The 17361-nt window shown below is 43.5% G+C and overlaps 1 protein-coding gene across 9 annotated transcripts in view; it reads right to left on the reverse strand.

Annotated features, from left to right (window-relative positions):
- Positions 1-1996: 1996 nt before the first annotated feature.
- Positions 1997-17361, reverse strand: part of TLN2 (talin 2) — a 368094-nt gene continuing 352729 nt past the window's right edge. For all 9 annotated transcript variants that reach the window (XM_075897670.1, XM_006127334.4, XM_006127338.3 and 6 more), the window contains 5 exons: positions 16292-16417; positions 15224-15286; positions 14961-15143; positions 10410-10535; positions 1997-7210 (listed from right to left, as the gene is read on the reverse strand). In XM_075897670.1, the coding sequence (XP_075753785.1) occupies positions 7082-7210; positions 10410-10535; positions 14961-15143; positions 15224-15286; positions 16292-16417 (627 nt within the window). In that variant the 3' untranslated portion in view covers positions 1997-7081. The remainder of the gene's footprint in view (positions 7211-10409; positions 10536-14960; positions 15144-15223; positions 15287-16291; positions 16418-17361) is intronic.

Raw genomic sequence — 17361 nt, forward strand, 5'->3', positions numbered from 1 at the left:
CATTAAACTTCTTGGTGAAAACCGAAACAAATAAATCATTAAGCACCTCTGCCATTTCCAACTTTGCTGTTATAGTTTCTCCCTCTTCATTGAGCAACGGGCCTACCCTGTCCTTGGTCTTCCTCTTGCTTCTAATATATCGTCTTCTTGTTACTCTTTATGTCTCTAGTTAGATTTAGCTTGTTTTGTGCCTTTGCCTTTCTAATCTTGCCCTTGCATTGCACACCTGTGTTTGCTTATATTCATCCTTTGTAACTTGACCTAGTTTCTACTTTTTATATGACTCCTTTTTGATTTTTAGCCCATGTAAGATCTCCTGGTTGATCCAAGGTGGACTCCTGCTGTACTTTCTATCTTTCCTATGCAGTGGAATAGTTTGCTTTTGGGCCCGTAATAATGTCCCTTTAAAAACCTGCCAACTCTCTTCAGTTGTTTTTCCTTAGTCTTGCTTAGCCATGCAGAAGTAGGGATGTAAGTGACTAGTTGACTACCCAATAAATATAAACTCCTCATGCCCCGTTGCCTCTATCAGAGAGACAACAATGGGGGTAGGGGGAGAAGGAGCAGAGGCATCCCTACTGCTGCACTTCTCCCTTTGAAATTTACAAGAGCTGCCCACGGCTCTTGTACATTTCAAAGGGAGAGGCTTAGGAACAGGGACCTAAGCAGTCCAGGGGGGCCTCTTCCTTTAAAATGTACAAGAGCCATGGGTTGTTCTTGTATATTTCAAAGAAAGAGGTGCAGAGGGATAGCGAGTGCGCCCCTTATCGAGTAGTCGATAGAAATTCCATTAACTACTTGATTAGTTGATAAATCAAAATTTAACATTCCTATGCAGAAAAGGAGAAAAAAGCAAACAAGCAAACTAAAGTAACTAAACAAATGTAATTCAAAGAGTAGTAGAAGAATGACTAAGGGCACAGTTTAGCCTTTGGAACAAACCTCTCCACTCTAAAACCCAGGCTGTTTGCCAGGTGGGCATTTGGAAATGAGCTCTTTTTACACGGGGATAAGCCATTTTTATGGGGATAAGAGGAAGAGACAGTCAACACTGTGATACTGAGTACCTTGCCTCCTTCATTTTTTAAAAATACATTAAAAACTAAGTTTGCCCACAGCATAGCCCATGCTTCCTACCCTGTATGTAATATTCTTCTGGCCAATCACTGAAAGATGCATTTCCTAAACCTTTCTCCCCCAGTGGCTCAAGGAAGGAAGGAAGGAAGGGAGATTTACCTGCTAGCACTGGTACCATGCAAGTGTGGTCACAGACCATCCTGATAACCAGAACTTATTGCTGGTATCTGCAGTCACAATGATTTCAAGACCATCAATGTAAAGATGGTCATGGCCAAAGGAAAGAGCAGACTTGCTTTTAGTGTAGGAAGAGTTGTTACTATAAACAGTCCCACCATTTATATCTATATATATGTTGCATCTAGGATGCTGTGGTACCATCTCCATATAAAATTTGACCCAGAAAAGTTTTGGTTAAGTGGAAGCAGTATTATGGCTAAGGACAAGAAAGAAAACCTCCAAACATACTCCAGCTATGGGTGTGTAATTCTGTTGTATATCACAGCTGTACATTGATAACACTGGTTTCTTTCAAAAGGGTGATAAAGGCTACTTAGTGTCCATCTGATGTTATATCGCTGATCTAGCATGGCTTTAAATAAGCAATTTCCCTCCCACCCCCTTAATCTTTCAATAAAATATAGGGATGCCACACAGCTTGGATTCAGGGCAATGTGAAACTTTCCTGTCAGTCTTTGGGAAGGGTAATAGTGTAATCACCATCAGTGGGATTTGAACCTGGGCCCCCTGGAGTTCAGCATAGGAGCCTCAACACTTTGAGCTATAATTGCAGCTAAGGCTGTAGAGCTCCCTTGTTCTTATCTCTTGCCATAAGTGGTCTACGTGCCACTACATGGGACAGTGAACCACCCTAGGTGTATGGGTTACAGTAGCTCAAGCCACACAAACACGCATGCAGTTCGTGGACATTCCTTTAAAAGTTTATTTTCGGTGCATACAAAAAATACTTTTTGTGGCAAGATAAACAGCATACATACAGTGTAACAGCACGGCTAAACCCCTTCATGCTTTTCTGTGTGGTTACAGCTCGAGCACAAAGCTGAGCTACAGAACAGGCGCTCACACCCACAAAGTTCAGGATGACTCGCAAGCACACCACTATACAACTGTGTCACTCAGAAGGTTCTTCAGCTGCAATAATGTTCATAAAGTTAGCAAATTTCAGTAAGGAAAAATTCATAGTGGTTTGATTTTTTTTAAAGCAACAAAGGCAGCGCTAATTACTCACAACTCAATATATTACTCTATTGATGGGCAGGAATTCTTGCTATGCAAAGTTAAGTATCTTTCATGAGAACCACATTGCCACATGCAAATGAAATAAAGGACATGAGAAAATGTCAGGTTTATATCCTTGTCGTTTTTAGACTAAAAGATCCTTGGTTGCCTTACAAGGCAAGTTAGAAGACAAAGATGCCATGGAGGTGTTAGACTTTTAAGAGGTGCATGATGAAGTTTGGCAGCTCTCTGCTTAATGTGGACAGGACATGCTATCCTGATGGTCAATGCCCAGTTTAGAATGGTTTTCTTGTTGTTCAAAGACAGAGATCCACTTACATTTCTCTAGTTCACAAAAATTGTAGCAAAGCTTTTATCCTATTTATTGTCAATTGTATTCTTGCAGTGGTTAGTGTTAAGGATGGACGGTAGAGAAAAATCTCTACTCTAGCCACCACACTACTTTTCCATATCGTTCCTCAGTGGAGTGAAGGTCAGCAGTCCAGTAGCTTTCTCTCTTTTGCCATTTTGAATATAGAATATTCAATATTGCATCGACACTGGTAGCACCTACCCTTTCAGATTTCACTGCAGCATTAGTTAATATGCTAATTCCAGTGTAAATGGTGATCACTTATAGCAATCAGTAGTAGACTGGTCAAATGTATTACTTAAAGTACCGACTTTATAGATGCTATGTAAGTTCTATGGGAGTATAGCAAAATTGTGTAGTAAGTGACATTGCTGTAACAGGGAGTAACACACACTCTCACACACACACTTTCGAGCAGTGTATTTATCTTTATATTGCTGCAATACAGAAAAGCTAGTTCCAAGATTAATACTGACTAGTGATGAGGAATAGAGTCTCCTGGAATCGTCCAATTTTTTTTTACAAACTCAGAGAAATCAACAGTATACAAACTTTAACTTTTCTTAGCTTTTAAGTGCACACTGTAAAAACACAGGGCAGGAGCTTTTAATATACATAATAAGGCACAAAAAGCTCCAGGAGTAATGATCAAAAAAAGAATGGATTAGCCAGGGCACAAAACACAAGATGTATTTCTTTGTGGCCTTCTCACCAGCATATACTGGGCCTGAGCTGTGTTTTTTAAGTAACGGGAGGCTGTTTATTTGCCAAGAAAATTTAAAAGACCATTTATGCCGAAATTCTGATAGATCCCACCATAGAAACTAGTCTGAAGATGCAGGAGATCAAAGGCAACTGGAGAAAAGGATGCAAGAGCTCAGTCTTCAACTTTTGTTTTAAAAATCTCTCCCCTACACCCATTACTTTGTTGCTGGCCTAGAAAAAAGAAAACTTTAGACAAACTACAAAAAGTGTTCCCTCCAATTCCAACTCATTTTTGTGTAAAGCCACTCTAGAAGTGAGTTTCATATCCTGAACTACAGAACTTGTTTGTTATTTCAAAACTTAAAACCCAAATGAATAGGTAAACAAGAAAATAATGTCTAATTGCTATTCAATCCTCATCCTTACCTGAGATTTTGTGTTGCAACTCTCACTGTAATTAATTCAGTGCAGTTATTTGACAAACACCACAGATGTTCTATCTTTGATTTCAGTGTTATTATTAGTCCCAAAGATCAGAAAATGAAACACACTTCAGACGAGACTGTGGAATCAAGGACTCCCAACATTAAAAAAAAAATCAAGCTGAAAAGCACTTCAGCTTGTTTTTCTGGATATTCCAAGCCTGTCTATATGGAAAGTTACTCAATCATGGCAAGGCAGGGAGTGAATCTATAGTGCATATCTTGCTGTGCAATAATGCCTGAAAGTCCCAGAATGCACCACAGCAGTATTCACAAGCAATGTAACAATGCAGCAAGCTATTGTACTACAGATTCACACGTTGGCTTGCTGTCCAGTAACCTGTGTAAGTCCCAAGTCTGAGTGCAGTTCACTTGTTGACGATAAAACACAGGAGAAAAAAGTCTGAGCAAAACAGTCTCTCAACCTAGAGCACTAAAATCAAGAAATAATCCCTCAAGTAGAATACTGAAATTAATCTCCCTCATATTTTTGACAAGGGGATGATTTTGACAGAAAATTTTCTATTATCTTGAAAAGATCCTAGCAGTACAATTTCCGTATACAATTTAATTTTACTGGGAGATTGACTTATCCTCTTCCTAAACCAGGGACATATCATTCTCACTGCACAATTAAAATGCTGTGTTATTGTACTACAGTGATCACAATGAAGCACTGGTACATTATTAGTGAAAACGTCACCTTGCTTGGAGTATTTTAAATTACAGAAAGTGAATACCCAGGGCATTTGAACACTCAAATAAAAATAATATATAGCACAAAAATAAATGGGCAAGACACAGACCACAATCTGTTCCCCCATTTTTTTTTAAAAGGTGACAGGAATGCTGATACTATCCAGGTAAGCAAAATAAAAAGCTACAAACTGGAAGCCTGACGTACAGAATAAGCAACAGATGCAGAAAGATTGGATAAGACCGTGTGTATTTAGCCCCTACAAAAATAAGCAGTGCTGCAGCCTTTCACGTTACTTAAAAATCTTAAATGAAAGGTTTTGTATTTTTAATATAGATGTCTTGTGCCACCACTCACTGCACAAAGGAATGGTGGCAATCTAACCAATACAACTAGTGCTGGTGGTGTAAATTGTAGACTGGAATCTCACTCTTCTGGAAGTTGCAAGAAGAGAGGCTACTCAGAACTTTCAGTTTCATTTTACATGGTCTACAAAGTTAGGGCAGAGGCTCATTTTGGACACACTGAGGCAAATCCAGATTTGCTCCTATCAAGAGGATTCTGCTCAGGGCTTGCCAATTGCTCTCTCATCATTTACTGAGAATCTACAATTCTACTGAGTCTGAAATACTTCAGCATCAGAGAAGAGACACTAAAAAAAAAACCTCTTTATACATTTTAATATTTATTTTCTATTAATTTTTGTGATATATTTATACTAAAGTGACAAAATTTCAGATAGATATTAATTGATCGGGAGCATGTGTGACGCTTCCAGGCAAGGACCGAGCATTGGGCAGTCAGGAGAAACACCCCGCGTATGTCAGGGTACTGACTTGGGAACCGTTATGACGCCAATACAGCCTACTGACCCGACCCCTACCTTTCCGCAAATCGCGCTCCGAGAGCATGTTTACACATCTTAGCCAAAAGGCCGAGAAGCAATACATGCAATGAGAATTTAAATTACCAATTTAGATACTGCTTACACAACAGTTATGAGTCCATGTGACAAGTACTTCAGCTGCTGCAACAAGGACAATTAAGTGGGTATGCCTCTAGCAAACCTGGCTCAGTTGGAAGCAGCACTAGGTATCTAAAATGGCAGCACGGCTTCCAGGAGGAGTGGAGCAGCAACATTCTTTGACCCAAATGGACTTTTTTTTTTGCTCAGAGTGTGTGTGCAGGAATGGGCATGTGCTGAGGAATCATGGATAAGAAACACCATATTCCTGTAGCTAGTCAAACAGGTAGCTTTTGCCAGTTCCAGTTTCTGCATGGTTTTTAATCCACACTGTGGGTTTATGCCACATCAGAGATTGAGAAAAATCACAGTACTTTTTGTAACTCAAGACATAAGCACGATTTCTGTTATCCTTTTTTCTGTAATGCAATTCCTTACACAGTTTCTAATGAAAATTAGGAAAATATTAACTCACAAGTATCCATACCTCAGATGTGCACAATTTCTTTTATATTTCAGAAAAGGGACTTTTCTAAAACAGCTATTAGTTTTTTCAAAACAAAACAAAAAACAATCCATCTAGATAAAAAAAAAATAGAAATAAAACACTTAAGAGAACAGCAAGAGTTCTGGCAGTCTTTTGTTGTACTAAGAATGTCTCTGCTTCAGCTGGCATACATTCTAGCAGAAATCCCACAGTTTGAGCCAGGTAAGATACCTTGAAAGGAGCTATTCAGTCCAATGTTAACTGAGTTTTTATGGATGTTCCTATTGTAAAAGTAGTCACACACTGAGAGGTATATAATTGAAAAAAAAATTCTTCATGAACTTGGTACTAAGACCGTGACGAGATTTCCATTTCTTGGGTTATTTGACCTTTGAAAAGAATGGACATGGTCATGTTTTGCAGGCCATGGAACTGTTACACTAAATACTGTACAAGCAAAAGCTGGTGGATACTGTGCAGGAACTAATAAAACTAGTGCAAACAGGTACAAAGAAGATCCCTCCCATGCTTGGGTGAACCAGCTTTATAACACTGAAAGAGGACAAAAGCTCTTAGAACCCACACTTAGATGCCTTTTTCCTCTCAAACAAGTATTTACTTCTGCCTTGGTCTTCTTATTGGAGAAAAGAAATCTACTGGCTCCATAGTGGCAGATCACTATGATCAACAGTTTTCCTATTAATATTAACAAAGTCTTACAACAGGTCAAGGAACAATAAATAGATCAAGCTTAAGGAAATGACATAATACTGATTGTATAACCTTCTGGAAAAGGTGAGGCATTCTCTCCTGAGATACAGTGAGTCAGGGAAGGAAGGAACAGGATTGGTGGGCTTAACACTGTACCATCTATTTGATGAGCACGCACCTTGGCTGAACAGATGACAAAGGACAAACGTTTATTGCCCTTTGCTCACCGAAAGCTATTACAGGCAGTTTGATTAGGGAAGTGGTTGGCATAGCAGAATAGTTAACACTCTCTGTACTGTCCCCCTTGAGCTCATTTCGTTACAAAAAACCCTCACATCTCAGCAGTTTAGCCTTCATCTTCCCTCAATTCTGTGGGGAGAAATTTATACTGCTGTTGGCGGATCTGAGCCAGTTTTTTCCTGGCCTCTTCCAGCTCTCTTTCCTTCTTCAGCATTTCCTCCTGGGCTGCAATGATCTAGAGAAAAAAAGCAAGCCGTGTGACAGTGGAGAACAAGGGGAAAAAAACAGCTGAGGATCTTCATTCCTTTCACAGTGGGGTTCGTGACCACTGCACAACAGTTGTAAGGTGTGTTCCTGCAAAGCACTGCACTCACTGTCCCCAGTTCTGCAAAGCAGTCAAGCACGTGAAGAATTCCACTGATTTCAATAGGACTCGTGGGCTCAAGTGCTTAAGCCAAGGAAGCCGTCATGGGATAAGAGGGATGGTCCTCTTGTGGATCAGTAACGGATTAAAACATAGGAAACAAAGGTCAGTTTTAAGAATGGGGAGAGGTGACTAGTGGTGTTCCCCAGGCTCCGTACTGGGATGGATCCTATTCCACATATTCATAAATGATCTGGAGAAATGGGTAATCAGTGAAATGCCAAAGTTTGCAAATGACACAAAACTACTCAAGATAAGGAGATCTCACAAAGCTGGGTAATTGGGCAACAAAATGGTAGATAAAATTCTATGTTGGTACTGTAAATGCAAAGCAATGCATATTAGAAACTATAATCCCAATTACATGTATCAAATGCTGGATGGGATCTCAAGAGAGATTTTGGAGCCACTGTGGATAGTTCTCTGAAAACATCCACTCAGGGTACGTCTAAACTACATGGCTCCGGCGACGGAGCCATGTAGATTTGTTGTTTTGGCAAAGGCAAATGAAGCCGCGATTTAAATGATCGCAGCTTCATTTACATTTACATGGCTGCTGCGCTGAGCCGACAAACAGCTGATCAGCTGTTTGTCCGCTCAGCGTGCTAGTCTGGACGCTCCCCTGCCGACATCAAAGCCCTTTGTCGGCAGCCCCGGTAAACCTCATCCCACGAGGAATAACGGGGCTGCCGACAAAGGGCTTTGATGTCGGCAGGGGAGCGTCCAGACTAGCGCGCTGAGTTGACAAACAGCTGATCAGCTGTTTGTCGGCTCAGCGCGGCAGCCATGTAAATGTAAATGAAGCCGCGATCATTTAAATCGCGGCTTCATTTGCCTTTGCCTATGTGTCTAATCTACATGCCTCTGACGACAGAGGCATGTAGTCTAGACACAGCCTCAGTGTGCAGCGGCAATCAACACAGTGAAGAGAATATTGGGAATCCGAGTGCTTCTATGGAACTCCATGGGATGTGCACGTCTGCATGCAGATTTAGGTGCTCCATCTCAAAAAAGATATATTGGAATTGGAAAAATGTACAGAAAAGGGCAACACAAATTATCAGGGATATGAAGCAGCTTCTATATGAGGAAAGAGATCAATAAATCCAGGACTCTTTAGAAAAGAGATGAGGGTTCAATAAAGCGTTCGATAAGCTCATGGAGGACAGGGCCGTCAATGGCTACTAGCCAGGCTGGGCAGGAATGGCGTCCCTAGACTCTGTTTGTCAGAAGCTGGGAATGGGTGACAGGGGAGGGATCACTTGATGATTCCCTCTTCTGTTCCTTCCCTCTGGGGCACCGGGCACCGGCCTGTCAGAAGACAGAAATCAGGGATCAAGCCACTAAAGCACATTGTAAGTTCCCAGCCTCTTCCATCAGGGCTGGATTATGAAAGAGGCTTTAAGGCTAAAGCCTGGGTCTTGGGATGTAGCCACTAAAGGCCCAGCATGCTGCAGCACAGCCTGGGCGGGGGTGGGGTAGACGAGGGGCTCTGCACACTGCCGTTCCCTCCTGACACCCCGCTGCAGGTTCCACCTCTGCCACGTTCATTGCATGGGAGTCATGGCCAATGGGAGCATGGGGAAGGTGCCTGCAAGTGCAGGGCTGTGCAGAGCCACTTGTTCTCCCCTGGGAGCTGGACTAGTCCCCCAATCCTCTACCCCCTTCCACTCAGTCACCTCCAGTTCACTCCTGCAATCTACCTCCCGCCCAGAGCCTGCACCCTCCCCCCTCCCTCCCGCCCCGAGCCTGCACCCTCCCCCTGCGCCCTCCCTCCCGCCCCGAGCCTGCACCCTCCCCCTGCGCCCTCCCTCCCGCCCCGAGCCTGCACCCTCCCCCTGCGCCCTCCCTCCCGCCCCGAGCCTGCACCCTCCCCCTGCGCCGTCCCTCCCGCCCAGAGCCTGCACCCTCCCCCTGCGCCCTCCCTCCCGCCCCGAGCCTGCACCCTCCCCCTGCGCCCTCCCTCCCGCCCCGAGCCTGCACCCTCCCCCTGCGCCCTCCCTCCCGCCCCGAGCCTGCACCCTCCCCCTGCGCCCTCCCTCCCGCCCCGAGCCTGCACCCTCCCCCTGCGCCGTCCCTCCCGCCCAGAGCCTGCACCCTCCCCCTGCGCCCTCCCTCCCGCCCCGAGCCTGCACCCTCCCCCTGCGCCCTCCCTCCCGCCCCGAGCCTGCACCCTCCCCCTGCGCCGTCCCTCCCGCCCAGAGCCTGCACCCTCCCCCTGTGCCCTACCTCCTGCCCAGAACCCACACCTTTCCCCTGCTCCCTGGAAGCCCTCTTCCACACAATGAACTCCTAATTTTTGGTCCCACTCTAGAGCCTAGGGGGTCCCACAAAAATCTACTAGCCCCTGAGCTCCAGAATAGTTAATCTGGCTCTGTCTTCAGAGGTCCCTAAGTATAGGAAAAAACAGCCATTCCACCATCCAACTATGGACTACTATGCAGGGCATTAATCAGACACATCTCAGAACAAACTAGTTGTAAAACAAAGGTAGGTGGAAACAAGCCAAGGAGAGTAGGAGAAATCAGTCTGAGCTGTTTCTCCTCTTTTGGAGTCTGTTGGATCCACAGTAACAAAGGGGACACCGACCGTGAACCTATCCTACAACACTTCCTAATGCAATATACTGAGAAACGTTCATTTTCCTGCAGGAGCACCACAGGAGAGAGCTGGGAGATCCTGCTGTGCTGTAAAACACTTAGGAATGGTTTTGGTAGCACCTCTTGTAGAAGCAGCTTTTCATTATTTTTCAGGCATCACTTTAACAATAGGAAGGGATACATGAAGATCTTACACTGTGGCAACAACACTCACGATGCCCAGTGTGGAACAGAGCGTTGCCTATTCTCTGTATGCACTATTTGTCCATGTGCCCATAACAGAGGATATGACAGCAAATCGTTTACAATGGCGTTTCATGCAGTGCTGCACAAATCTAGTAACGTGTTCCATAAGGGATATTTCTGACACACACATTTTTCTGACTGTGGCTCTGGATGTTCATACCAACCTGAGCAATGCCACCCACAAACTTGGTTTTGACCACCACGTCATCGTCATCAGCTTTCCTAAACGCTGCTTTCTGGGCTGCCCTGACAAGATTGTCGGATGCTCGTTTGACAGCGTTCCCTGCAGCCTAGAGAGGAGATAAAAGGAATTTAGTCGCAATAATAATAATATATGGAGATATACCTCTCTCACAGAACTAGAAGGGACCTTGAGAGGTCAGTGAGTCCAGTCCCCTGCCCTCATGGCAGGACCAAGTACCATCCCTGACAGATTTGCCCCAGATCACTAAATGGCCCCCTCAAGGATTGAACTCACAACCCTGGGTTTAGCAGACCAACGCTCAAACCAGCGAGCTATCCCTCAGCAGATACATAATGTAGGTCCCCTTCTGGGCAGGAGACAGAGCTCCACTCAACTCCACAAACAGGACACTTGTCTTCCTCGTTGAACACCAAATGCACTTTTACCCATCACGCTGTACGGTGAACATGAACTTGGATAATTCTGTGGGTCTGTGACTCAATGTAGGGCGCCACGTACAACGTATGAATTACTGTTGGTGTTGTAAAAAGGCTGTATCACTGAGTGACTCCATGGACGTGGAGTCAACCATTTGCTATCATGGCTGATGTCAAGTTCCTTTCAGATCACACTCCTAAGCTCCAGACAAGTCAGACCCCTGCTGACTAATGACTAGAGATGGTGGTCAATGACTCAGCTTGTCTGTGGAGTGGTGCTCCTCTGTAACCCATTCCGAGATCACGGATGTCAGGATGGAGGCAGATGACCGGGGCGTCTTGGTAAAGGTAGCACAGGAACGTGGCGTGGGATCTCAGCTTGCTGGGGAGCTCATGGAGAGGGACTGACCGTAAGATGGAGGTGTAGCTGCAGCCTTCCTTTTAGCTTCCCTGGAGACTTGCATTGAGCACACCACGAGAACAGTTTTAGGTGGGCGCCTCTAACTTTCTGAGTCAGCCCATGCAAGGAGCTACATACAGATCACTGCCCTGGACTATTTCCCTCCTTGAAGCAAAAGCTGCACCCAGAGTACCTATCAATTAAGTGGCATCGACGCCTCTTGTGTGGGTCAGATTTTGAAGCCTGCTGCTTTTGATTTTGCCATCTTGTTAGAGCTCCTGTATGTGGTTATGGGTCAGGCCTATAAACAAATATCTGACTAAAACATGTTATTTGTTCGTGCCAACTGGCATACAGCTATTACTTAACGATACCAGTAACTACTGCACACCAATGCTAGTCCAGCGTGCAGAGACTCAGACTGTAACGGCAGAGGTCCCATCTTGTTGCCCCGGGAGATAAAAAGGAACGGAAGGACTGCAGGACATGCTCCTGTATGCCCTCATTTTGGGTACAGGCGTGGCCCCCCCAGACACTACTAATCAAAAAGAATCCGATGTAGCATGCACGGGGCACATGTGCAGAAAGAGAAAATTCATATAGACAATCATTCAAAGAAGAACTAAGATGATTCACATGCATTTTCATTTCCCCAGACTCCGAATATAGCTGCTTCCAAAACAGTGTTCAAAATGAACGTAGCTCAAACTCCAAAACCTTGTCTGCATGCTGCATGCATGGGTGTCAAAGAAGAAACCAGGACATTCCAGCTCCCATATCAACCCTATTGATTAAGGCTCCTTGAAGACATGGATGTTATTGGCAGAGCCAGCAGAGGAATCCAGATGCTTGCCAAAGACACCAACACAAAATATTTGAAATGCACTAACCCAGTAGTTCTGCTATAGTAAAGGGCATTGCGGCCAAGGGGAAAGTGATGTTCCCATTTTCAAACCTCCTCCACTGCTTGGTGAATAAACTATTCAAAGCTTGTGCTTGAACCCTTAAAAGAAACTTTTCCAGGGCTCTTGGGCCTGCCCCCTTGAGCTTTGTGTTTAACTATATTCTATGTTCATGTAATAACATTTGCTACGGTAACCCAAATGCCCTGATCTTCCAGGATAGGCAGGCAGAACATGATCAATACTAGCATTCTGTCCTCTTTTGTAGACATTATTCTGCTTTGAAAGTTCCTCCAGCCCCATCTTGGCACTCAGATACTAATGTGGGGATGCATTAGAAAGAGAACAATCCTCCAGTCATTGATACATGCCCACGACCGAGACAAGCCCATCCAAAATGAGCCCCTAATCAACTGCCAAAACTGCTCCAGTTCCACCCGCATCCGGGCAGGGATAATATCACAAAGGCTTTGTTTTCTATTTAAACCACCACAGAGTCTTACATTTGCCTCAAGCTTTGATCAAGATTGAAATCATGGTTCTATTTTGAAAAATGACCAAAAACAATAGACTCCCCTTGCTCAGATATCTGCACTAAGTCATAATTGCTGATTTTAGTAACTAAAGTAAACGGACTGGTTTTTGTTCCCCAAAAATTTAGAACCAGCTATTAGAACATTGACTGAGACTGCAGGGCAAGGAGTCAGTGAAAGCTGCAGTAAAATTCCCTTCACACTGAACAGTCCCTGGAACCTATTAACTACTTATGCTAAACAACCTTGTATACAGCTGTGAGTCTGAATGAGTTTCCCAGTTCTGAAGAGCTCCGTGTAAGCTCAAAAGCTTTTCTCTCCAACATAAGTAGGTCTAATAAAAGATACTGCCTCAGATGCCTTGTCTCTCTAATATCTGAGACTGACACAGCTACCACACCACTGCGTGCGGTAACAGATGCAGTCATTTCTAACCTGAGCACATTTCAATTGTACATCCTCAAGACAAGAAGGTTAATACGCCAGGTGTTAGCGCAGCTACCGCTGAGATAAACTCTGTCCAAAGGGGACACTCCACATGAAATCAAAAAAACTTTTACAAAAAGCGAATTAAGTTAGTTCTGATCCTAAGCCGGATTCTGTAGTTTCTCTGCCAATGTTAGTGGTCTTACAACCATTTTCTTATTTTAGAATGTTCTCTCCTCTCTTGCTGTCTGTTAGAGCCACATGACCTTATTAACAACAATTAACGCCCTGAACACTTGCATGATTAATGTCGTCCCCCTGGAGGACTTTCCTGCTGACCAATAGCAATCTGGCATTTCAAGTTTCCACAGGGTGATCACCACTTGCTTCACCACTGTCAGTGAAGTTCTTATTCCGATGTCCCTGGGGTTTGCTTGGCACACAGACCCAGGAGCATGGCCTTGTGCATCTGAAAGTTCTGCAGCCACTGCTAGTCATCCCAAGCCTGCATTATGATGTGATTCCACCAGTCACTGATGATTTCTAGGGCACTTCCCCTTCTTACAACAATGCAGAGCTGTGTAGGCTAGGGATGTTAAAATTAGATGAATCAACAAATTGAATAGTTGATGGATTAGTCGATAAGGGCACTTCCTCTTTGAAATGTAGCAAGAGCCTGCCCAGCTGCTGCTACATTTCAAAGGCAGAAGTGTCGTGCAGTGTCCCGCCTTGGACATTTCAAAGACTGAAACGCCTCGTGGAGCCCAGGGCCAGCGAGTCCCTCACTGCCCCAGGCTCCATATGGACCCTCTGCTCTGCCCCGCCCTTGCTCCCTCTTTCTCATAGAGCAGGCTGTAGTGCAGGCTCCATGCTTCTATCAGAGATGGCAAGACAGCAAGGAGAGTTGTTCAGGCTTGTGGTTTGTTTTTGTTTTTTAAAAGAGGTGAGAAAATTACAGGGCACTAGAAGATTGACCCAGCATTGTTCAGGTCCTTAACTCAAATCAGTTTTGTTTTTTGGAAAATAAAATGAAAAATGTCCATGCTTCCTTCAAACCCTTGCTCTGAGGCGGGGCTGGGGATGAGGGCATCAGGATTCAGGCTGACCTAGGGAGAGAGGACTAACCCAGCCCCCTGTCACCGCAGCAGCTCAGGACCAGGTGAGAAGCGCTTGTTCATGGCTGCTTCAGCTCCAATGGCACAGCTGGGGGAGGGGTACATATCTCCCCTCGTCTGGGGGGGGGGACAGAAACTCTCAAATATAAACATGTGCACGAGTGTCTGCAACTGAATACACAAAGAGAACAGTAACGCCAACTAGACATGAAGCACTATCAAGAATCACACAGTAAACAAACTGAAAAGATAATTGCTCCCAATATCTTTCAGTGATGGTGAACTGCACTGTTACTTCTGACATCTGGCACTATAATGTTTTCTGACACTTTGATTTTGGGTGCATTATCGACATGCAAGATGGTGCACATTGTTATTGATTCTGAGATACTGAGATGAGCAGAGTTTCCTCTGATCACTGTATCCTCTGTCAGCTGGTGTGAGGTGCAGATGAAAATGTAAAGTAGTCTATCAAAAAGTTGAACCATCTCCAAGGAAATGGCTAAAATCATCACAGTGAGCTAGAACAAGCTCCAAATGCTGATTAACAATGGCAGCCTTGGTTAACACAACCTATTCCATTACTGGAGAAGATAAAACCCATGGTTTTTTTCAGGCAATGTTCTGAAGCTATTGGCTGAATTCTGGATTTGTTGGAAAGGTGTGATGGGACTGTTCCATAGCTCTGAAACGTACTTGACATTAGGAACTCTGTTACCTGTAGTCTCCTCATGGCTTCAGAGTCTTGATCAGCCTTCACTTTGCAAGCCACAAGCAGCTGTGCTGTAGAAGCTGCAACTTGTTTGGCAGATGAGATGAGTTTTTCCTCACTAGCATGACCTTGTACAGAGGCATTAGCTGCCTCACACAGATTGCTGGTTGCAGCCGCCACCATTCGGGCCTAGGAGTCAATAGCTAAAGTCAACGAGAGTTCTAATTTCTTGCAGACTTTCAAGGGGCAGAAAAATAGAAGCTACTCACAGCAGAAATAAGTCCCTGAGACCACTGTCCATCATCTGCTGCATTTGCAGGGATAGCTCCAACCTGAAAGAATAATTCAGATACTTGCTTACAGTGAAATATAAAATGCAATTGCTTTACCTTGATTTGCATTCAAAGACCAGAACCATCTGAAATCAAAGTCTTATGTACACATCCCTTCCCTCCAGTTTACTTCGGTGTACACTCAACAATGACACAAGACAATTTCTGACATATTTCTATGCTAACATGAGTTAGTAGTTCCCAGACTCTGGCATATATCTCTGTACTAGCCAGGGTTTTCTGACTGGTATTCTAGGAGCTCCCCATCCACTAGAGATGCAAAATCCCATTTAATTGCCTACTGTTCCAGAACAATTGCTTTGTAAACATGGTGGAACCAAACACAAGTTCCCTGGAAAGTCTTGCTGAACAAGATAAAATAGCTCTTTTATCCCAGGGCTCAATGGCACAGTCTTCTCAGAATCAGTGTTTAAATATAATTAGAAACCACAAATGTAAAACAATGGTAGTCCTATGACAAACTAGTCTCATAAACAAACAAGCTGGATGCGGTTGAGATTTAAGTTCTATTCAACTTAAGTGAATTAGATAAAAAAAAGAAATGGAAGTGAAATGGAATAAAAAGCTCTCAATGCAAATGGATATAGGGACATTTTGTAAGCACTTTAATTGTCCTGAGGCACCCCGAGACACAATTAGTGAAGCCCTCTGCTAATTTGGACCAGAATGTTATTGTTTATGGCTGTTTCTCTTTAAATCCTAAAGTGTATTATGGGCCATACACAACAAGCCTGGTCCTTCATGGAGTGAAACACATTTCTTAATAAGAAACAGCTGAGACATTTGAAAGCCAAATATCTAATTATGTTTGCTATGTTTAAACAAGCAGACTTTTCAACCAACCTGGGCCAGGGCTCACAATCCAACAGATTATGACATATTTATTAGTCAATCCAGAATGCATTCCATACGTAGAAAAGTTAAGACGCTACATGCTTTACAATTTAAAATACTTCCTCTGTGTTGAATGTCCTGTTCACCCACCTTTCCTTGTGCCACCAGCTCCCTCTGGGCTGCCGAGGCCGACTTGACTAGGGCGCTAGTAGCAGCTGCAATGGATTTAGCTGCTTCTAGGATCTGTTCTTCAAAATCCAGAGTCTCGTCAGCTTGCTATAACCAAAACAGAACAGTGTCACACACAATTCAGAACAAAGGGGTTTCTCTTCAGTCTCCAGGAAACATTTTCTTTCCTCAGTTTGGATTCTGTAATCCAGCTACACAGAGACAAAGAAGCACCAATACCTTATCTGCACGTTACAAAGCACTTTCCTGGGGCCTAAATTAAGAGACATCAGCATTAACTACTGGAAATCAACACAAATATTAACTTGAAAGTAATGTTGCCCTCGTGGCCAACCTTGCGTAATATTTATAGTAACAGATTTTATTTAAATACCCCGCAAGCTATTTCAGTGCCTAACACTGAGTTTCTGGTATCCCCGGGAAGAATTAAAAACTATTAACGAAATACAGATAAAGCAGTAGCCTGAAATGGAATTCTTGCTTTCCCATACAATACTATTTTTGTAGTATCAAAAAGTGGTTTGTTTGTGATTATTAGCATTTGTTAAACAAAGCACATAGATAATTAGCAAATATAATAAGGGGAATGCATAAAAGCTTTAAAAAAACGACAGCTCTAATGTTATCACTATGCTTTGTTCATCTGTAATGAAAAGCATGACACAGTTATCAAAGTAAGCCCATTAATTTAATTGCTTTTTGTCAGCTGCATAATTTCCCTGACAGTAAATAGTGAAAAGCAGTTCAGTGCAGTCCTCTTAGAGTTATGAAATGCTGAAGGTCTGTCCGGATCCATTTAAACTGCTAAACCCACTTTGTAACAAGAATGTCCTGAACAGGAAGATTAACTTCTCCTAATATTTCTCACTAGACAAAAGAAACTATTGCTCTGCAATATTAGTTTCCTAAACCCGGCCTTAACGTGAATAAAACAACACAAACAAAAACGTAAGCCTATGGAGGCTCTGCTTTGAGCATGTGTTATCATCCCCCACCTACTCCTAGCTTCCGTGTGTTATTCCTTTCAAAAC

This window comes from Pelodiscus sinensis, chromosome 14, assembly GCF_049634645.1.
Source record: "Pelodiscus sinensis isolate JC-2024 chromosome 14, ASM4963464v1, whole genome shotgun sequence".
NCBI classification, from domain to species: Eukaryota; Metazoa; Chordata; order Testudines; family Trionychidae; genus Pelodiscus; species Pelodiscus sinensis.